At 36.7% G+C, this 24,253-nt stretch overlaps 1 protein-coding gene across 8 annotated transcripts in view; it reads right to left on the reverse strand.

The window, feature by feature from the left end:
• Positions 1-24,253, reverse strand: part of RASGRP1 (RAS guanyl releasing protein 1) — a 44,379-nt gene that overhangs the window by 14,688 nt on the left and 5,438 nt on the right. For all 8 annotated transcript variants that reach the window (XR_007509204.1, XR_007509202.1, XR_007509203.1 and 5 more), the window contains exons 3-8: positions 10,205-10,310; positions 8,041-8,103; positions 6,099-6,230; positions 4,842-4,995; positions 1,468-1,641; positions 633-749 (exon numbers count right to left, since the gene is read on the reverse strand). Coding sequence is in view for 4 of the 8 variants with exons in the window: in XM_049825934.1 (XP_049681891.1) it covers positions 633-749; positions 1,468-1,641; positions 4,842-4,995; positions 6,099-6,230; positions 8,041-8,103; positions 10,205-10,310 (746 nt within the window). In the remaining 4 variants the exon portion in view is untranslated. The remainder of the gene's footprint in view (positions 1-632; positions 750-1,467; positions 1,642-4,841; positions 4,996-6,098; positions 6,231-8,040; positions 8,104-10,204; positions 10,311-24,253) is intronic.

A 24,253-nucleotide genomic window follows, 5' to 3' on the forward strand; every position in this document is an offset into this window, starting at 1 on the left:
AAATATGCTTTCCTTCACAGTTTTAGTAGCCAGAATCTCAGCAAAAAATATATCCATCTGTATTTCACAAGAATTTAATTGGAAATTACAACTGATTCCTAACATTCCACTGCATTATAATGTGTGTATTAGAGCTGTTTGTTCAAGTCTGACCTAGATAAAAATCTATCATAGGGAAAGATCAGATGAACAAAACCAATCCTTTCAGTTTTAAACTCAAAGTGTAGAGCTCTGTGCTAGCATTTCATAGACTCAGAATGGTTAATATTGCTATGGATGACAATAGTTTTGTTCTCAAATGTTCTGGATCCAATTCTCTGCATTTGTGTTTGAATGCTACTCTGTACTACCGCATATAAATGGAAATGCAGCCTGTCACATCTGAGTATTAAGAGAAACTTTAGAGAAGCTGTACAAATCTTGAAGAAAGGTGGGGTTGGAAGTGTAGGAGTAACTGGTATCGTAGAGATGAAAAGACAAAGAAAAACCTTCCAAAACCAAAGGAAGTCTTCCTTTTTCTTTTTTCTGTCTCTCTCCACCTTATCCAATGAAGTAAGGTTGTTTTTTGTGTTTGCGATAACAAAAAAGTTAAAGGTTAACTTATTTGAAAAACTTAGAGGAGCTATACCAACCTTAATTACATCATGAGGAACACATGAGCTTGTTTCCTTGAGTCTGGAAATGGAACTGTGACAAAGACCTCCTATCACTGCCATTAATGTATTGAAATTCTGCAGCTGGTGGAGCTTCTGTGTTGACATACAAAAAAAATCAGTATTTATTATTTAAAGGTTCAAGTTGTTCAATATGCACATCCCAATTCTACATTGCCCCTATTGTCTTCCTCTAAAGTCTTACAAGTTTTGTGCCACTATCCATTTGATTTCATTCATTTTGGTAATGAGTTGTTATTTTTCTGGGTGTAACGTACTTATTCTACTGTTATTAAATCAGGTATTAATTATGCTGATACAGTAAGTCTTCAAAGTACTTCCTCAGTACTTCTCCCTCTTCCCACACTCTACCACAACTAGGAAACACTGCCTATTATCTTGGTTATGACTACAGTTGAATTAGTATGCAAAGAATATCAACAGGACCATAGCAGCTCTGCTTCTATCCAGTAAGGCATATCTGGTAGAAATGCTTCTAGTCATGGCCAAAGGCATGATAGCGGTTCATGCTTTGGAAAGGTACGCGGTCACAGCTTGGAATCTCACCAGCTGATTCAAAAGCAAGTCTAGTTTTTCAATGAAAATAATTTCTTCAGAATGGATATGAGAAAGTCATGGTGCCATGACACTGTAATATCTGAATACTTGGTATGAAACCACAGCATACACAAATACTCATGCTGTGCGTATGAACCAGGAGACCAGTGCCAACACCCCCAGCTGACCCTGCAGTAGTAGTGTGGGAAGAGCAACTAAAGGGCTCTTAAACCACACATGTCAAAATTTAACTGACCTGTGCAACATGAATGAACTTGATGAACACTTCAGCCCGAAGCTGTGGTGTTGGTCTGCTGAGAACCATTAGCTGCACCCACTGAGAGATACCATTACAAAGAGCAATTGATCTTTCCATTGTTGGATTCTCCTTCACACAACTATTCACAATGTAGTTCTGATAATCTGAGAACTTAAAAAAACAAACAAAACAACAAAAAAAAGGTGTAAACAAACTCATCTACAGTTTCATATACCTCATGATCTGTGTGCAGATACAGGTCTGCTTTTCAAATGAAATATACAAGATATATTTTACACCTGAAATATCCATAAGACTGAAATCTCTCCTTTGTCAAAGCTTTGTTCAGTTCAAAGCAGAAGGCTTCAACTAATTGAATTAGCTGAAAGCATCTTTTCACCCTAATTTGTATCACATCATTTGCATCATGTATATCTCAGGAGCCTTGGCTCTTATAAACCCTAGGAAAAGTAGAACTGGGGCCTTCCTCCTAGCCTCAGTGGCTCCATAGATTCATTGCATCTAGGCTTCTTCAGGGAAGGTAAAACTGAATTTAAAGTGTAATCTAGTAACTCAGTGATAGCTTAAGGAAGTTAAGTGTTCAGTTTATGTAGTGAGGGCACACTTCTGAATAAGCTAATACAAAAGCAAGTTCAATGAGATTCATATAAAACTGAGATAAGACCATTAAAAGAGTGAGGGCTACAGATTCCTTAATATTTTTAATACAGCTTGTGAGATTCTCTTATTTAACCAAAGTGATCTAAAATTGTTCAGTAGACACCTGTATGTGAAAAATAGAATTTTTAAGCCATTCTTCTGATTAAGATCAAAGAGAAGCAATCATTTGTTTTTGTTGATACAATGTTTTTCCGTTCCCTTGATTTATCCATTAACAAGAATACACAAGAATTTGAACCATCATAAAATGTGACACAGGATTTATACATCCATTCTTTACTATGACCACTAATACTAACACCTTACCAAAAACATTCTTAGCTGTAATAGACACATATTCCTTTCTTAAGGCAACAGGAAGATGCTGAATGGCATTGATCCTTAAGAAAAGGTCGCAAATTGTCAAGCTGCTTTTTGTTTCTTGCTCTCCCCCTCTCACTTTCTCTCTGCTTTTTAACTTTTTTCCATCCATTTAATAAGAACTATTAAAACTTTAAAAAGCAGATATGACAGCAGACATCTCTGGATTTGTCCTCTTATTAAATTAAAAATGGAAGAAACATTAACAGTAATAAGAAGAGCTGTCTCTGAGATTACATAGTACTTATACTTATTGTTTGAATTTTGAACCCCAGCCAGATTTGGCTGGATCTTGATTTTTAAGCAACTACTCTATACAGATAGATAATTTTTCAATATCTGACTACATAATTATGGACTTCATAGCAGTTTCAGTACAATTATGAATCAGTTAGATTAGTTTATATTTTGTTCTCAGCAGCTCTCTCCTTCACAAAAGGATTTTTTTTAAAATGATAAATAAATTTTTATCTAACATACTACTTAAAGTTTCAGAATAACTTTGGTGCAAGAATTTATTAACGAGGTCAGCTGTAACAAGATTGTTAGTGGCAGATATGGTAAAGAAGTCCAGGTACCTAAACAATGCAAGAGTCTGGTATTGCAATGACTAACTTATGAGCCTCAATAGGAAAGCAGAATCCAGATTCTTACAACAGAATGTAGCCTCCCTATATTTTATAACTATAAATTAAAATGGTTTCCAAACACCAGCATACCTGAGTCATTACTCTGTGAACACTACTCCCTGCATTATTCTTTGCTGCAGGACACATGGTGTCCCATGGAAGATTTTGCTGTGTGCTCTATATGTTCAGGGGATCAAGTATCCTTTCTGACTTTCAAATGACTGAACCTATGAATAGTTTATTCCAGTGACTGATAACACAGCAGGTCATTTGCAGCCTTTCTCCCCATATATGCTGCCATATTAGAATAACAAAAGGATTCTGTGGCTTAGTATACAGTGAATACATTCTGCAAAGAGTTAATTAATATAGCTATTTATTAATTACACATTATTTTCTGATCTGAGGTCTTGGTAAACTCAGTTTATACCAAAACATATGCAGGAACCCTGCATATAAAATGTGTACAAGTATGTAACTGTTGGAACTCTATGACACATCTGACACTGACTGCTATCATACTTGTTATGCTTATTAATCATTAATTTCTTTATGTCTGCACAGAGCTTGAAAACGTTAAGAATTATATAAGCTTTGCATATTATTACTGCCTACAGGCAGCAATCTGTGCATGACTCTGGTTCTATGGCTTTTTGAATTTAACACAAAACATGAAGAGTCATATACTGTCAGCTCAAAATGAAGTACACTAAAACACAACTGTGAAATCTTCCACAATCTATTGAGAGCCCCTTTCCTTGCAAGGCTTCATCTTCAGATTGTAATGTTTCAAAAAAAACCCCACCAAATATCCAAAACAAACAAAAACCCCTAAAAAAACCACTTTGCTTTCACTGTTATCATCACACTGACTTTGCAACGGTTTAGATTCTGGTCTCTAATGTTCACTTTTCTTTTCCATGTGTGAACTGTATCAGGTTTGAATAGAAGTAATGTTGTAGCATATAAGGATGCAAGTGAAGCCAAGGTGCATAGGGAAGTTAGCAACTTAACTGTTACCAACATAGCTGAGAAAACAAATCAAATGAAAGAAAACATGAGACAAATCCTTAAGAATTGTTTGTGTACTTGAAAGCTTGTCTAATAAAATATTTTAAGCCCCTCTTACATTAAAAACATGGCATTTTCTCAAGTGCTTTCTTATCCCTAGTCTTTATTTTGTTATGCATAATCAAAAATGTCAAGCAGAGTCCAGTGGACATCTTCTATACAGACAGTCCATTAGTCACCGCACAAGAAGGCTGCACTGTTTCCTACAACCACAGGAGGTTAGCATTCTAGGAGAATATTCCAAGTTTCCTTCATCCCACTTTAGCCTGATTACTGATTTGGGTCAAAGGAGGCTGCTTGTTCCTCTGCCCAATGACACCACTTGTTCTAACAAAAAGAGATTATTTGAAAGAAGATCAAATGGTTTACTCCTCTCCCTTCCAACTGACCATACCCCAGCTCTGTTCTACAGTTGCTTAAAAGCTTCACTCTCCCTCTCTGAAATGACTGGAGCAAAAGGGTATGTACTCAGAATAAGTACCACTGACGACCTTCAAAACTAGTAAACCAAAAAGAGTCTGGACAGACTCAGCTTGTCCAACAGCTTGCACTGCAGGGTTAATGTTGTAATACTACCCCTCTCCCATCTTTAAAATAAATGACTGAATAAATAAATAAATAATCACTTACTGATATTCTTCTGAAAGACTTAAATTCAAGATAGGTAAGGTGGTCTGACAGCTCCTCTGGTTCAAGGTGATCGAAAAGAAGCGAGACTTTCCGTTTCTTACTGGTGTTGGCCTTCACACGCTGTGTCAGCTTTCTAGACCAATCCCTAGAATTTCTTTTAGACAAATTTTAGAACAGAATTACCCTGAGTTATTTTCTGAAGAGCAAACTTTTCCTCTCTCCCTAATACAAAAGTAACATTGTTTTCATGCCTTACTGCAATAAAAAGTTAATTATTTGAGTTTCTAAACAGCAAGCTCCTTTCATGCATTAGAGATTATAGGACAAAACAATACTGTTAGTCTTTATTATATTGATGTAGCACATAGGTACAATACAACTATATTACTAAACAGCATGAGATTATATATTGCACTTCCAGAATTGCTGTCCGTAACTTTTTCTTCATTGAACACATCCAGTGCTCCTCCATTTAATAATTCTTACACATTTCCTTGACCAGCCTCGGAGAATGAACTGTCTGCCTATGCTATTCGCCCATGGAGTAATGAAATTTAATTGTATTTGAAAAACTAAATATCCTCTCTCATAACCAGATACAAAATGTATGCCAAATTCTGCTCTGCTTTTGCCTGTGCATTTCCAACCAAAGTATGAATTGACACTGTTATACAATTCCGCAGAACTATCTTACTCTCATATAAAAAGGAAGGTTCTCTTCCCAAGAAGGAACTATGTGATATATAACTGTAGGATTTATTCTGGACAGGACAAGTAATTTTATAACTAAAATCACACAAAATAGTATCAAGAGTTTGACAACGTAATAATCTGTATCTTCTCACTTACCTTTGGTGTTAAAAACAAACACTTTTTTTACCTCATCTGTTACCCGATCAAAAAGTATTCTCCTTTCTCATTGACTTCAAGTGATCTTTCAAAATCATTAGGCCACTACAAATTTTCCAAGTTCCCTGGATAGAGTAAAATTTATCTAGCATAAAGAATTAGCACAAAGTCTACACAGCAGTTAAATTCAACCTAAGTCATACTTGAAAGGCATTCTGTTCCTTTACATAATATATATTTAATCCATAATGATGTATAAACTCTTCTAAGGATAGATAACATATGACTTACTAAAATTAACCCACTATAGGACCACTATCCTGCTATACTGGAGAGACATTATATTTGAATAAAGGAAATTCAGAGCAAAAGTTTGTTTTCCAAGCATAATGAGACTTTGCCACTCACATTTGGGTTGTGTCAATTAGATGACAGTGTAACTCCTCACCATTAGCTTTAACCAGTTCTTGAAATTCTTCCATAGTTGTGGATAGTTTAGAGTCCATTTTGAACATAACCCAGAACTCTGTAATCCAATACCTATTGCACATTGAAAATACAGAAACACAAAAATAAAGGTTTTGCTCTAACATCAGCAAGGCTGAAATTTAGATAGTTGCTCCTGTTTATGAGTTATATTTCTTCTTGACCAACTTCAGGAGATAAATCTTGCTTTTAGATGCTTTTGCTAGGCCACCTTGATTTTATCAAAAATCAGAATTTCAAGATCAAAAACGAATTAGAAACTACCTGCCTTAATGCTGGATAGAACTATACTACATAAATGTTTGCAAAAAATTCAATATTAAAATTTCTGTTTTCACATTAAATCTAGATAATATGCATGCTGATTTTTTCTTCATGAACTTCTAGATAGTTTTATATACTCCTTTAAAACCTGAAATTATTTAGTCTGGACATAAAAAAAATGCACTATGGTAGTCAGAATTTTATCTGTTAACTGAAGAAAAATTTACTAATTAAATATATTTAATAGTTTACAGATGACTCAGTCTCACATGCACAAAATATTTTCTGAGAACTATACTTTTCTATGTTGGGCATTCAAATTGTTTCAGTCATATATTTTATATTTCAGTTCCTATAGGTGACTTGTCACCCACTGTGGTATCCACCCAGCTGCTTGCTCACTCCTTCCCCCCCAGCAGAATCACAGAGAGAATAGGAAGGGCAAAAGTGAGAATAATGTGTGGGTCAAGATAAAGACAGTTTAATAACTGAAAGAAAAAAGCTAACCAAACAAACAAGTGATGCAAAGGCGATCACTCACTATCTCCCACAAGATGCCCAGCCAATATCTGAGCAACAGCTACTTTGGAATGATTACCCCCCAAGTTTTTATTGCTGAGCATGATGCCGTATGGCATGGGAACATCCCTTTGGTCAATTCAGGCCAGCTGTCCTGCCTGTGTCCCCTCACAACCTCAAGTTCACCCCCAGCCTACCGTCTGCGGGGGCAGAGTGAGAAACAGAAATTGCATGCTGTGCAATCACTGTTCAGCAATAGCTAAAATGTTGGTGTGTTTTACTTAGAGATGCAAAGCACAGCATCATAGGGGCTGCTATGAAGACAGTTAACTCCATCCCAGCCAGACCCACTAGACGCATGCATGTAAAAATCTGTGCTTATTGGAAAAATGGAAATGCACATTCTTACAGATGCATGTATGTATGAATTTGCCTAGAAGCAAAAATGCTCCCAGATCTCATACAATACCAAAGCATTCTGACCTAACCAGTAATCTGCTTTGAGATAATAAAATCATCACTACTTAAAACAAATTTTACCTTCCTGTTACTACTTATTTCCCATTTTGTGTAAAAAAAAGTTGCATCTTTTTTTCCTCTGTACTGTTTTCTGTAAACTGAGATATCAAACTTTACTATACTTAATAAAAAAAAAAGTGATCTGGAATCATTGCAAATGACTAAGTAGAATTACTAAGGAGAATTACCTACAGAACGCAATGAAGTTTTGCTTAATATAAGCAATATAGCTGCAATATCCCACTTTTTTTTAATAGACCTATATAATATTAGACACAATGTTACCAATTCCTGAGTACTGTCAATTTTCACTGATGTTTAAGATACAGATTTGTACAGACTCATTTCAAAACTGTGACCCAACAATTCATGTACTGACTTCAACGGATCTGCACAAAGCTGGTTGGGCCTTTTTGTGTAATGCTGCTAAATTGAACCTTGAAAAGCTGAAGCAGTATAGCTGTTTCTCTTTTTAATGTCAGCTTAAAATATGCAAAAGTATTCTTAGGTATGGCACATGGATAGCTGCAGACTAATAGCTACCAAGCAAGAATATTCTTACCTCACAAAATAGCATATCTTTACACACAGCATAGAAGATTTATTTTCTAAAGCATTAAGATAGGTAGAAAACTGTTAAGGAAAACCACATCCATTCACGTATGACATGAAATGTAACATGCTTGATACTTCCCTATCTGTAAGCAGTACGAATCATTCTACTGATGGCATATAATATCAGATTAGGGTTAGCAAAAGTTTATTGCAAATATGACTACTATGAGTAATACTGATGTAGCTGCCCAAGTACTGAATAGTGTTAAGTAACAAAATGATTCCGCTTTCTACAGGTGTTTCTATGCAACATGGCTCACAATTTCTAATAAAACTCATGCCCTTGCACATCTCACTAAAACTTGAAACAGTAATACCAAATTTATCAATTACTGCTTTTATGAAGAAATTCTTTTCAATTAATTACGATTCACTGGAGCTTTTCCCAAAAAGATGCTATTTTCCTTTAAACATAACCAGTTGTATACAATGGTAGAGAAAAATGTGAAATGCCTCTCCTTGCTAACCTCACCTTCCTAACCTGTGCAACAGTTTTCATTTGATTTGCTGTATAAATAACTGGAAAGAAACACCCAGATTTTTAGTCTATTAGCTCTATAAAACAATTTGTGATATTGTAGCCAATACATTTTGAAGACATGGAAAATCCATTTGGAAAATGTCTTATGCATATCTTGATTCTTCTGCTGTAGATTACACACATATTTTCAGTACTAAAAAACATAATTCAATGAAAATACTTTGTGGATCCTCCCACAGTCTGATTGAAATGAACTGCATGCTAAATCTACTGCAACTGAGGGAACATACCATCCACAATTTAAGCACCCATATTAAGTGCTTAAATTAGGCTGACTATAGAACTAGTGAGGTCTGAATAAGTTCCCAAATATTCTGAAGGGCCCTGAACTGAATGTCTGAAATTAGATTGCTTACAAATCATCCGTAACTATCTAAAATCACTCACATAATTTAGGGGATGGAAAATGGTGAAACCAGGACATTTGCAAGGTTTTTCAAAATACAAGAACCCAGGCTATCTGATCAATTCAAAACCGTCTTTAACTTTCAATGTCTTTACAGGGAGCTATACACACAGTCAAAAACCAAGCTTGCAAAATATGCAAGTCTGATAAAAGTTTGAATCACTTCTCTGACTGTAGAAAACGTTACTTCTCAGAAACATGCAATTACTTCCTTCCATTTTCAAAGAGCGCATGAGCCTAAGTTAAATGCAACGCTACACCACAGTTGTAGCTTAGCACACTTGATCTAACACTTGTGGTTAGAGAAGCAGCAGGACAGTCGGAATCCAACACTACAGTAACGCTCTGTGGTAAATGATGCTGCTTTTAAAAGCCAGAAAGATACAGAATCTGGGGGAAGAAAGAATTAACTAAATTAAATTGTACCAAAATTGGCTAGAGATTCTTAGCATGTCAGGTCTGCTTCCTGTGCTGTGCTCATCTAATTAGGAGTAAACATTTTGTAAAGCTAAGAAGTCAGGTAATATATTCCACAATTCCTAAGAAAGGCTAGTATTGCCAATTTGATCTAGTAGCTTTGTTGTGAAAAACCTAATGAGCCAGAAACACACATATATGAGTCCAGGCAGTCACCTCAAAATGGGAACAAATGGGAAGGAAAAGCTTATGATTTATTTCAGTGCATTGTAATTTTGAGTGTGTGAGTGAGAAATAGTATTTGTTGAAAATTTTCACCTCCAGATAATACAATCAGAGTATTTTCAAAAATTACACTTCTGTTCTTTGCTCTTCTATTTGTATGGAGGACACAAAGAGATCTGAAACTTAGGCCCAGGCTCACAGTACCTGAGGTGCCTACGTTAATCTAATACCTGCTAGGTGGTCCCTCCGTGGCCAATGGACGGTGATTTATGCTACTTCAAATCTGAATTGAAGTTACATCTTTTTCTCTGTGGATGATAAGCTAAACCAACCAAACAAAAAAACCCAACCCTAAACCAAACAAAAACACACCATACAACCAAAACCTGTAAAGAACAAGTATATTGTTTAATGAGTAGAACAGTAATACACCCATAGATTAAATATCCTCTACTTACCCGTTTCAAAGTTGCCAAGTTATCTAATATTACCTTAACAGCAGGTGAACATTACAAAGGATATAGATCAATGAGTTTCTGGAGCATGTCTGCAGAGGAGATGATAAACTGATGCATGGCCAGAATTATCTTTAGCAGCTGGTTGTTTTGATATGCATTTCCTTCTAAATCTGGAAACAAACAAAAAAAAAGTATTCTTATTGAAATCTTGGTATACCTTGGTAAACAACTTGCGAAAGGCTTTTTCAGAACACTAATTCTCATCAGGCCTGTTCACCTACGCTATTTGAAAGATAGCAGTAACTTAGTAACTTCGGAAGTGCATCATTTTTCTGATGAGACCTATATGTCAACAACTATAATTCACTACCAGGATTTGGAAGATCCTTGAGGAAAAAAAAAAGGCAGTTATGTCTCAAAAACACTCAAAATATCCAGTTAATTATACATAATGATCTCAGCCCAGCAATGCACTTAAATGGTTAGCTTTAGGCAGATGAGTATAACCTTTGAAACAAACTAATGAATTGCAGAGCAAAAGAATTCAGTTACTGATCTACACCAGTCAGTGAGTGGCACGACTGAACTTATCAAACAGAATAGCGATATTCTTAAGCGTTTGTGAGGCTTTTTTGTACAACCGACATACATAACACTAAAGTATATGCACAGGTTAGGATCTATACCTAGATGCACATGGAACAAGATATAACATATGCAGAAGCCCAGAGGTTAACCTATGCATACTCCTGTTGCTGGACTTAAATGTCCCAACACATTTCCTTGAACTATGCGCTACAAGGATTTCACTTGAAAAAGGTTTTTAGACTACATCTATCTTCTGGGTCTTGTGGGTTTTTTTCCATATTCAGAAAAGATTAAGGTCATCAAATGTAACAGAATGTTTAAAATAGTTTCCATTTCTGTAACAAACACAGTAGTGAAAGTGTTTGTAAACATTAACAGATGATTTTTTTCTACATCCTGCCATGAGAGAACCTAAGTAGCTTGAACTGGAATTAGACACCATTTCAAATACAAAAGAAAATTTACCTTTTTGAATAATTTTAAATACACTGTCCTCTATGAGGATAAATGTACTGATCACTTAAAATAGCAATAACAGAAACAATATACAGAAACAACGCACAATAAGGCAAAATAGAAGAGGTAGGTGAAACGGCAGATTTGCAGCATATGAAATGGCATCTATTACTAGAGGGGGAAAAAAATTTTTTTAAATTGCACAACACCAAAAGGGAACATTAAACTTGGCCCACTTGCAAAACAATATAATCCATGTTAGTCATTCAGCAAGAGTTTCCATGCCTTTCTACAGGAAGGTATCAAATGTGAAGAGAGAACCCCAGAGCCCAGGCCTTTTCTTTCGAACAACACATTGGATCTTTGGGAGAACTAGTAAAGCCTGATTTCCTCTAGATCTGTCTCCTCTGTTCTTCACTCCACAATAGTCCTATTCATGCCCTTTATCACTATACTCTCCCCTGAAAGTCTTTTCCTTCTCTTCCTCACCACAATGCCAGAACTCCTCACTCATGCTTAAAGTTATCAGCTACACAAAACCTTGAATCCAGGCTGACTGGCCAGACAGCAAATCAAATCAAACCAACGCTGGGCTCGCACAGCTGCCCCTACACCAACGTGGGTACTGATCTGGATGTCTCTCTTCTACACAAACAATTCTTTGAGATTCCTATCTTTCCATTAAATTTAGTTTAAGCTGGCAGACAGGCTGACTATTTCATGCAGAGTAGATACAGTTTCGTAGGAAGGTGACTCAGAATGGCCTAGATCTGTAGTTTACATGTGAAGTTATTGTTTTAGCTGATTGTTTGCAGCCCTGAAAGCAGAGGATATGCTAGGTACCATATACCTGGTGTGGGTAACTTCATTCTTCTAGCAAAAGCTTAATCAGTTTGGAGGAAACTTAATACAATAAAGAGTCTTGAAATACCTACAGCCAGCCTCTCAGGCAAGACAGGCAGAAAAATCCTGATCAGTAAATTCTGGCAGAGCCTACGTGAACATGCATCAACCCACTCAGCACTATCAAGCCCAGAATGAGAACTTCATGCATCAGGTGATCTTCAACACTGAACACAAGACACCACTTTCTGAATCTATCTTCTGTAGTTACACTTAAATTGTAAGGAGCAATTCTACCTACAGTGATATGGGCAAGGGGAAAGTCTGCCTGTCCTATAGCCCCATAAATGAGACCCCAAGTAACTAAAAGTTCTTGAGCTGCCTTTTGACTTATACTACAAGTTCTCAGTTTTATAGCATGAACCGAAGTTTATGCATTCCTTGTTCAAGTTCTCACATAATTTCATTCATTACCTAGAGAATCTTTCTTGGATATAAACTGCCTAGGTATTACACAGCAGGTGCACTGAGGGCAAAACAGCAAAGTATTCATCCAGAGAAGTAGGAAATTTGCAGAGGAAGGCTGGGACATCAGAAATCAGTACTTATTCAGGCCTTTAATATTTGGCATTTTGTACTCTTCCAGTGTCTTCAGGAAGACTAAAATTATTTTAGGCCTTGCACACAGAGGCCTGTAACAATTTTCACCCATTTTAAAAAACTTGGTGTTCTGCCAGAGCCTCCATCCAACAGCTCTTGTTTAATCAGAAAAGCAGTTCAATATATCCTTAACTTTGAAGCCAAATTGTCACATGCACACATACTATTAAGTATATACAGCTGTAATTAAATCACCAGGTTTTCCGAAGCGCTCAATATAGATCATCTCCGGCTAACGAAGACAGCAAATAACTCTCTCTCCTAGCAGTTTCTCCTTCGTGCATATTCCAAAATCCTCTGCCATGACATAACACAGGTACCACTTGGTACCAGGTTCCAGACTGAATTTCTGTCCTCTAGAAGGACTCTCTTCCATTTTACCTTTTCCATTTTACAATTCAGAGAAAAACAGTATATTCTGACTACTACTAGTGATTAGGTCAACACATTTACAGTATTTTCTTGCATAACGAAAGTGCATTTGTGCTTCACAACATCCGGACCTAATTATCTCACAACAGAGATAGACTTCATTATGATGACATGCAATTATTCTGCACGCATTAAAGCAGTACTAAATTTTGTGCTGTCCATTCTCTCACCCAACTAAAAGGCTTATCTCCACAAAGAAAACCATTGTATTAGTGGTGGTTTAAAAACCAAAATAAACACTCTGCAGGAAAAAAAAACCTTAAGGTTCCCAGTACAGTTCAGCACTTAACAGCAAGCCTGCATGGAACTGTAGCAGCACACAATTTTGCAAACACAAGCAGTATCAAATATTTAATGTCATCTTCCTGACCAGTTTTAAAAGGAAGGACTTTTCAAGTGCATACACCATGATACAGCAGGTGTTACTAAACAGAAAAATATTGAATCTGATTCCTCTTCCATCTCTATTTCACAAATTCATAATTCAAAAAAATCCATGGAGTTAAACAGCTAAAAATGGGCCATAGATGAGCAGAGACTCCAGCTCAGTTTCAGTTTCAGAACTGTCACTGGGTCTTTCGCATCTCTGACCACTAGGTCACGTCTTTTCAGAGAGCTAACCTGTAGCTGTGCATAAGGAAGTAACAAAAGCGGTGGTAAACTATCTCTGCGCAAACGGTGGAGCCAATAAGTGGGCTTTCCTGACTGTGTTGCAAGTACTCTGAATGCCTCTGCAGCATTCTCTTGAACCTCCAGCAGTTTGTTTTAAAACTTTGAGACTCATTTTCATTTCCGTTTGTATACCTGTTTCTAACCACACACCCTGCTGAGCAAAAACCACTAAGTGAATACTAAATAAAGTGGAATGGGTGTGTTTCAGTTAGTCAATTTACCTTAAAGCAAGCTGCAAAATACTGCATAAGCCTTAGCTTTGTTTCACTGCACCAAAATACAAATAACCCAATGGTTACATGCTTTTCCTCCTCTAAATGCCTTTATTGTACTAAGATGTTTTAATAAATATTCTTTGAAACAAACAAGGAAGCAGGAGTTGAATATATTTTTCCAGTACTCAACTACATGAGTCAAAGCACAAAGACATTTAGGGCTAAATATTTTATTATCTACGTAGTAACACAAAGCTGCTAAAAACTACAATTACAAAAGTTCCATTGCATATGCGAGACTCAGAACACACAAGGGTAAGAACATCAAAATCTAGGCCCATCAGCCACTCTATTGCACGACGCAATTGGTGCCTCCCTGTAATCTATGACTTAGAAATAGCTGAAGTATCACTTGTTCCTAGAATAGTTGAAAGAATCGAAGTACTCAAAGGCCAATAAGCAAGGCTTTAAGAGCACACTGCCCACTTTTCACCAGGTCCCGATGGCCATGAAGGCTGTGGTAAACACGCTTAACAGAAAGAGTATGTTCAATAGAGAAGATCATTGTACTGAGACCTTCCCACTCATAAGTGCAATGATAAGGCAACAGGAAGAATGCCAAGGATGTCTTAACTGAACTGAATTTTGCAAGAAAGAAAAGTTAGCTTTTCTAGGCCTTTATTTCATAAGCACTGTCTTTATTTCATAAGCAGGTTCCAACTCTATCACCTAGTGTACAATTTGAAGTGAATCAGAAATTAATCACAGAGCACTGACATCACGTGATCAGTGACTAAGCTACTAAGAACATGAATAATTTCTTTAGAACATGAATAACTTCTTGTAAACTCCCTTAAGTCTTTCAGTGGTTTTCAAAAAGTAGCACCAGAAGCAATGCAATGCAAGAAAGCATCAAGCAATTGCCAGGCAGTCTTATTAAGTGCAAAGCTGAAAGTCATGGGTTGCTATACTGATGTGCTACATTGAATTCTTCAAGATTTCTGCAAAGTGTGGTTTTTTTCTGGTAGCTTAAAGATGATGGTGTGGGGATGGTGTTATAAATGTCTGCAAAGATTACTAAAGCAGCATGTGATTTGAAAACTGAGGGAACTGATGTTCTCAAGGTCTCAAAGACTTTGATGAAGCACACAGATATGTATGAGATCTGGAGGTACATGTGGGAGTACATGCTAGGGTTTAGTGACTGAACTGAAACAGCCATAAGTCAATGTCTCTGCCCCACTTGAGAGGTGCAGTACTAATAGACAACCTCAGAATGGCTAGAAGCAACCAAATTTGAATTAAATATTTCATGAGTATTTCATGGATACTTCCTGGAACATCCCTTCAAAAACAGGAAACACTCTGTTCCCCTTCAGCTTAAAACTTATGCAACACATAGTAGTCTTCTTACTACAGATTTATTATTGCTGTGTTGGAATTTGGTACCCTGTCATTTAACACTCTTCATTAAATTGATCACATTTGGTCAGAATCAGATTCATAAGCCATCACCCTGCTCATCAGTTATGACACCATTGAGGGTCAGCAAGCACTTTCAACTTAAACTAGGGTGTTTAGTTTTTGAATTGGAAATAGTCTTTATTTTTTAATGACAGCTGAAAGCTCAGCTGATGGCAGAAATCAGGGCTAGGAGCTAATGTACTCTCTATTCCCCTGCTCCAATGCAGAATCAGCTTTCTCAAAGCCAGTATGCTTCAGAACCAGTTTAATTTGTTGTTAAAATTCTACAGTGATGAGGATTTCACAGCCTCTGTAGGTGACTTATTCCAGCACTTGAGCACATCCGTCATTAGAGTTCTGCTTACTGTCTAATCAAAGACTTCAGGCAACTTGGGCAAGCTTAAGCACATTATACCTGACCCGCAGCAGACAGAAAAAACACTCTATCAATATATTTTCTCTATTTAAGGATTGCTCCCCTTGCCTCTTTTCTGAGCTAGGGAAACACCAAATTTGTCAATTTTATATAGGTATATAATACCTTTATATATATATATACACATTTTTATATATGTAAATGTACATATATAATGTGTGTGTATATATATATAAAAAAATAAGCACACATATCCCTCTACTCATGCACTTCTATCCTTAGAGTTTCTGCAGTGGTACAATATCATTAAACTATCTTCAGTTTTAAAATCCATCTTCCCACTCAGATCCTTTTCTGAAGAAATGCTATATATCAAGGATTTTACCCTACTGTCTTTACAACTGATTACCCTAAGTGTAGAACTTTGTACTTGTCCTTAGTGAATTTTTCTTTATTTCAGATCAGTATTTTAAGTGCATAATATCTTTCAGAAATAACTTAATTACAATGTCCTTACAAAGATGACACACTAATTAGGTAAAAGAATTATAGTTTTAATTTTAGCTGAAGCAGAAAGAAGGTAGAGTCTTAAGCTCTCCAGCTTACATTTAAATCTATACAGGATGGTGGTGTTCCCCCTCATGCAACTAGAATGCTATAATGTTTAGCAGACAGTACCAAAATAGTCAGGGAATTGCGCTAATTTTTTATTTTTTTTTAATTGGCTTATAGTGCATACATGCTTGTAACTATTAAGTAACACATAAATTTATTTACCCAAGTAATTGGTCTTAGGCGGAAAACTCCAAAATTAAAATAAGAACAAATCAGTATTTTCCAGAGAGGAAAGAATCATACTACTTTGTGATCAATCCTGCACCAATAGAACCCTAAACAAGCCAAGTAAACACAGATGTTGGAAGAAACCCTATAAACTTGATACTTCTCCAAGTCTACTTCCCCCTTCAAATTCCCTACAGAATGTGGGGGGGGAGAACCCACTGCTGTTCCTCCAAATACTCATTAACATTGCAGATATATTCAAGACACAAGTGAGTCTAATATGCATCCAAAAAGGATAATAAGACTGTACTATGTGAGGGTAGGGAACATTAGGGGAGAAAAACCTCAAGGGAAAGCCATTACCCTCTCTCAGAAACAGCTTTTGGGAAGCTACATCTTGCAGAAAGAACTCTGGGTGGGTAATTCTTTGAAATGAAAACAAGAAGATAAAAGCTCTTGTCAAGGCGAAATGGGATGATTTTGAAAAATTAAAATGTACTTCGAGAGAAACCAAATGAAATGTGGGTGGAAAGCATTCCATTAGCCTTGGAAATTCAGATCAAGTACACAGAACAAGATAGAAAGTTCACACACACACCCACCCCCCCATACATTGTTCTACAGCATGTTTAAAGTATTGATTTTAGCAAATTTAGATAAGAACTTTTTAATCAAACAGTCTTTTTCTCCAAAGCCTACAAAACATCATTTGAGCGTTCAAGATTTTTTCAAAGTTTTAAATCATGATACTGGAGCCACGTGCAGCTTTTGAGCTGCAGGCAACTCTTAAATAATTCAAGTGTAATGCCTGGCCACACAGTTGGGGTGGCATAGGCACAGATAGATAAGATAAATGAGACTCCCAGAACAGAATCAGAAACTTCTGAGGCTGGTATCACTATTTGACCACTGAACCCAGCTGCATGCTTCACACTTACTCATCCCACAACTGCAGTGTTTTATAACAAGCTTCTCTCTAACTGCATGATTGATCCTGGGGCAGCCAGTTATCACATCCAAGGAAGTATGAAGTCAGCCCCATCCAAAGGTTCAAATTGTAACGGACTAGCAGACGTCAAGCTGCTTTCCTCTCAGGGACTCGAAGATGTTGCAGATCACTTAGATCCCAGTTCCTGGCCTTGATTTTCATTACTGATGCATGCTCCAACTCTACTCCTGCTCCAGTATTTCTGACTTACTGTTTCATGTTTCCCTCCCTTACATACCTCAGCTTTTTAGTCTTTTCTCTAACTTCCAGATATATTTCTAGTATTAGTGTTTACATACTCTGGCAAAGTAGCTTCTAACCCAGCACATGGGGCATGCCTTTTCACAACTGCCCCACCAGCAAGTAGGCTGGGGGCAGGCAAGAAGCTGGGAGTGGACACAGCTAGGACAGCTGACCCCAACCGACAAAACAGATACTGCACACCATATCATGTCATGCTCAGCAACAAAAACTGAGTTGAAGTTTGCCACAGCTGCCATTGCTCAAGGACTGGCTGGGCATCAGCTGGCTGGTGATGAGCAATTAGTTTTTTTCACATCACATGTTTTTCTTGGGTTTGTTTGGGGTTTTTAGTTGTTTTTGTTTGTTTGTTTTAAACTTACTAAACTCTCTTTAGTTCAACCCATGAGTTTTCTCACTTTTACCCTTCCAGTTCTCTCTCCCATCCCACTGCAGGGGCTGGGCAGGGGGGTGGGGGGTAAGCAAGCAGCTGTGTTGTGCTTGGCTGATGGCTGGGGTTAAATCACAACAGTTCACCCTTAGACTGAAACATCTCTTGTTCACCATGGATGAAAAGAACCAAAGTTCAAAAAACAAACAAACAAACAAAACCCCCCCAACTCCCCACGCAGCTTCATTCCAAACTTAAAAAACATACCTAATCACCAGGTACTGCTATCAAATTGTCTGCATTCAGAAGCAGCTTCCCAATTGCCAATGCAAGCTAGCTGCAGTATGCCAAATTTTCAGAGAAACATTCCCACATGTGTTCAAGTGTAAGCTTTATTGGCCCCATTGTATCAGCTGGTCTAGTTCAGAGCAAGAGTCTTATGCCTCCCAAGTACTGTTGCAGGGCATTTGTTAATATTACTAATAAAGGTATTTGATTGTTTTCTATGTTATTCAACCTAAATACTTTTTTTTCTTTTTTCTTAAATGTACACTTTTAAAAGAGTAACACTACACACTGGAGATTAACATTAAACATAACTGGTTCTCCTGGAGGAGGAGAGAAGACAATCTCACCCATACCCAAAGTGAGTATTTTGAGGGTGAATCTTTTTCCCCCAAAAAATGTAAAGGTTAAAATAGAAAAGCTCTTGACATCTCACGCTGTTCTCTGCCGGAGGAGTTCCGTATTTCCAAAGAAAGATATTACTGCATATCTCTAAATGATCTTTTGACACAATGCAGGCGGCACAAGGCACTGAATTTTTCTGAATGTGACCTCCATATACATTTGAGTATTAAAACTGCAGTGTTTGGGGATTCCTAAAGTCATCACCAATGCAAGTGTAATCTTAATAGCTCCCAAGAGGTACTCTCTTATCTTTCCCTTTTGCCAGCGGTTGCACTTGCACTGTCTTACCTCAGTAATGGGGGGGGGGGGGGGGGGGGGGGAAGTGATATCATGTTTAGAAAGTTACCTTAGCTTTTAATCTCCAGCCTGTCCTGCATAACAGAAAGATCTACTGAACTATGTAACAGCCTAAGGGAAGCCCCTTATTTTTCAGCCTTAAAAAAGCAATGTAAAAACATGTCTTCTCACTTGGCAATACACAGCAGAACACTAAAAGACTTCACACTAAAGCACACACAAACCAAACCAAATAACATAGGAAGTAAAATGCATGGGGAAGCCTAAAGAACAAGTGACTTATTTCTTGCTTCAACTTCATACATAGATTGAGGAATAAGAATTAAATTCATACAACATTCTCAGGAGAATGAATTATTTTCTATTGCTATCTAAGCTTTTTTGCATTGCTAAATAAAAGTTATATTTTTTTTCTGAAGTTATATTTAGAGGTATGAAGATAGAATTTTCTATCACATCACTGCAGTAGATATAAGTAAATGGGAGACTGCTTCATAAAGCAAGAGGTCTAAGTTTGCTTCATTTTCTTTTATTACTTATTTCTTGACTTTGGAAAATTATATTGAAAAGACTGAAGTCAAATTAGCTAAATGGAACTTTAAAATATAAAGATATCTAAGTTGCTTGTCTTTGGGAAAACTTTTTCCACAGACTTCAGATTAAAAATGAAATCTATTTTCATTTTGGTACAATCACAATTAACTTTAATAGTTAGCTAAACAGCACTTAGTGTTCTCCAGAGCAGTAACTACTCTTCTGTTCCCACAATGTCATGCATTCTACAGAGCAGTAATGACTATTCTGTTCCCACAATGTCATTAATTGATCATTAACATAGTTTCTCTTGCCAAGCAATACTAAAGTTTCTGCACTGTATATGACCAAATCACACCCAGATTACTTAACACACAACGATCAACAACATTTTAATATGGAACAATACCATGAACAAACTTTAAGTACTTTTGGGGGGTCTGGAGATCTCAACATTCAGCTTTGGCTTCAGGGGCAAGGGGTGGAACCCTACAAGTTTGTGGAGCACAAGATAAAAACAAATGCCTATTCAGGCAAACCTAACAGAAAAAAGTAAATGACCAAAGTTGCCTTCTTTGAGTGTGCATGTGCCTTGAAACATGTAACTGCTTTTGAGTCAGAATTCTATGTTAGAATTTGGTATATGGTAAATTTGGTAAAAGGATAAACTTGGTACTTGAACTGTGATTGTTTTACTAGTTATTGTATGTTTTAACTAGACTGGAAGAAAGTACTTATGTTAAGAGTAGAATGGGTTTTTCTAGATAACTGAAAGCAGAAAAACTGGATAGAACTTTAAAATTTTCTGTATTTTAGAGAAGATGGCTACAGTTCTCCTAATGAGTTAACTTGCCTGTTTCATTGTTTGTAAAATGGATGCAATACTTACCTGGCTCTCAAAGAATTCCTAAGACTCTATATATTTTTGCATGATATTGATACAAAATTGAGCTATAAAAATATCAGTTCATAGAACTAGACAGCTCTGCTAATGTAGTTATTTTTTTATTCTAGAAAATGTTAACTATGATTAACTTGTACAGTTTTAGGCAGCTAGCACCTAGGAGGCAACCAGCACCAGCACCTTTGCCAGATTTCTGTCAAAACAATTCTGTGGCATCTTTCATCCAGATCAGTCTGGAAGTGGTTTCTAAGGTTTGTTTACATACATCTCCATCACACATTGAGGCAACAGGCTAGCTTAGCACTGATCAGACACTGCAGAACAATTTGCATCACAACCTCCTCTTACACCTAGCTGTCCAAGAGTATTATGACCATTAGAAGTTGCAAATTGCACTAGGTTCACCTAAATTCTATTAATAACATTGCTAATCTTTGAGGTTATGATTTTTAACTGCTTTGAAAAGTACTAGCCATGGGTTTAAATCTTATTTTAATCTTTCTTTTTTTTTCATATTGAAGATTGATGTAGCGGTACAAACAAATAACTCCACTGCAAACAGTTTATTGTGGCTCATCTTCCACACAGAATTATGCTTACACGCTCTGGGAAATATTTTGGTTGCTTTCCTAAAGCACTTTACTTACATCTCTCTTAGGAAACCAGACACAGGGACAATACATGGCAACATGCATTTAAAGATGATGTTTCATAATTTCTTTTTTCTATTGAGCACATTCGTCTTGTCTAGCAGTAACTGAAATGCCTGAATTGTAGAATAAGCATAGGTCTTCTGTGTGCTACAACATACATGCTTCCAGTACTCAAATGTAAGAGGTAAATGAGTAAGATCTCGCACTCAAAGGTTAAGGACAGAAATACCTTCATAATATTAAAATTTTGAGATCTTAGGGATTTCTCAGCTTTCAAGTGCACTCTTGGAATTTTTTGTTAGGTAGTTCTAAGTAACACTCCAGGGACATAGCAAATTGACACTATGCTGAAGATACATTTTCTCCCAATTGCAACAGAGTTTTTAAACACTTGTAAAAACAATTTAAACAAATGTTTTGTGTGGGCAAGGAGAAGGCCCTCTGACCCTACATGGTCTATAAGCTTGAATGCTTGTTAAAATAGTTCATCCAACACTTGAAAGTTGTATTTGTTTAAAAAAAAATTAAGCACACTTAAACCTTACTCAAGATTAAAAAAAAAAAAGTACATTTATAAGATGAAGAGAAACATTTATAGTCAAAGGAATGAAACAGAGACCTCTTACCATGCACAAACATGTAGTGAAGATACAAATAGAAAAAAAGTATCTGCTAGAATAGAAACTGACTTGCTAACACATAGTCAGAACATCAAGCTCACAGTAGCATGACAGTCTAGGGTGAAAAGTGTTAGGAACAACTATTATTTCATTTCTGTAGTTAGCAGGTATAGAGTTAACAAGATATCCAGTGAAGTGAACACTGCTGTTATATTTTTCCTCTCTGATCTGTAACACTTTCTGGACTAAATATATGTTAACATGCATTTATGCAGTCTCACAAAGAATACTGTAAGAACTAGCAAAAAGTAGGGCTGTGCTACTAGGCATATGTGTGTTCTACTGAACTGTCAGCATTAAACAGTTAATATGGCTGTGGACCAGCAAAGCGGACCCTACTCTGTCAGTTTCAACAACAAAGCTGGTAAGTGTCTTTACAGCTAGCAGCAAAGTAGGAGGCAAAGCCATATTGACTTTCAGAGAACTGTCTGCCAGTCAAAGTACATTCTTTTCCAGGCATTTTATATACTACATAATGGAAAAACATGGATGCAGGTAGTTAAAGTCACTGTTCTACTTACAATTCCACTCCAGAATCACAGTCACTAATGAAGATTTTCTCCAGAATAAATTATCTCCCTCCTGAAGCTGTCATATTCCAAGCCAAGATCTATTTATTACTTTGCTTCCCTGAACTCACAATATCAGCCATCTTGTCCCCAATTGAACATCTACCTTTAATTTTCTCTTTATGACCTTTCTGTTCAGAATTCACCTCTCTGATGGAGAGGTTTCACTGAATCCTGTGTATTTTCTAGTCTTTTCAGTAATTTTGCCCTACCTCATGCTCTGCCCCTCTAAGCACTCTCTTCCCTTCTTTGATTTCTGTTTCCCTTCATTTCCCTGTTATGACTGCTCTTTCTTTCCACACGATCACTTTTTCATCTTTAGAAGTTATTGTCAGCTCCACTTAGATGCTACACTTCCTCTTCTTTTCTAAGGCAATCACATGTGATGCATTTACTTGAGCTCTACAGCTCTTCTTGTCAATCCAGATCATAGCAGTAACAGCATCCTGTAGCTACTTACAATGTTGAGAGATCTTCCAAGTCATGTAGAGTGTTTTTTGAATCACTGTCCTTTATAACCAAATCTCTTCTCCTTAAACTGATAAGAGCGGTTTCAAGTCTCTACAAATCTTCTCCTAATCTCAGGACCAATACTGCTTTCTAAGACACTTCCTGCCTTCAACGTGCCATCATGCTATTTTTCCTGAACTCTTGCTTACATCCTGGCTTTTCTGTTGCCTTTTCTTTTGGCAATGGATTTGCAAGATAATTCATCTTACACATCCTGATGCAACCTTTCATGGGATTTGAAGAAACCTCTATTTTCAGCATCTCCTTCTCATCATGCAATTGAATAAACACTGGTGTAAAGCTGATCTCTCAGATGTAGTTATCGTGAACCACATCTACATGACTTCACACTCCCTCATATGACCCTCACTATTTCTGTCACTAAAGCACATGCCTATCATTCATCAGTTCAAGCTAAAGATGACCAAATTTGAGAGGTGAAAGAACACACACTAATCATCCCAAAGCAGATGTTTAAGGTAATTACACTGAATAAACTTTTGGTCTTCTCTTAAAGAAAAAATAAAAATTAAAAAAAATTGTCCACATTCTAGTCTCATCTTCTACCCAGCACTGTTGTAGACTTACAGACAGTATCACTAACTCCAAGATCCAATCTTTGTTCCTTGCCTCCTCTGCATAGATTTTGAATTAAACTTGGCTCTCTAGACAAAACTTGTCTTTCTACAAAACATCTTGGAATTCATTTACAACACCGTGGCAAGCTTAGCTTTCTCACTCTTAACTTCAACTTAGCATATCCCCCTTTCTCATTTTTTCCCCTCATCCATACTGTAAGATACTTATACTTGTGTTCTTCACAGCTGTGTGTATTAATTCTTAATAACTTCTTGGTTAGACCTTCTTGTGACATTTTCTGCATATAGGAAAAGGCTGCCAACTTCCCCTTACATACCATTGTTGACAGCAGCCTCTCTTACACATTATTTGCTTTTTCCAAACTTGTATAATTGAGTCCAGGAACATAAATTTAGCTGCATACTTTACGTAGGAATTGTATTTGTAATTGTACACATAATATTAACATGATGCAGTATATATTCTGAAATGTGACAAATCATCATCTCTACCTACTGTGTATTGTTCTCCTTAACCCTAGACAGCAAATGAATCAAGGGCTTTTTCCAGAAAGTAAACTTAAAATACA

The sequence above is a fragment of the Accipiter gentilis genome, chromosome 22, assembly GCF_929443795.1.
Source record: "Accipiter gentilis chromosome 22, bAccGen1.1, whole genome shotgun sequence".
Taxonomy (NCBI): domain Eukaryota; kingdom Metazoa; phylum Chordata; class Aves; order Accipitriformes; family Accipitridae; genus Astur; species Astur gentilis.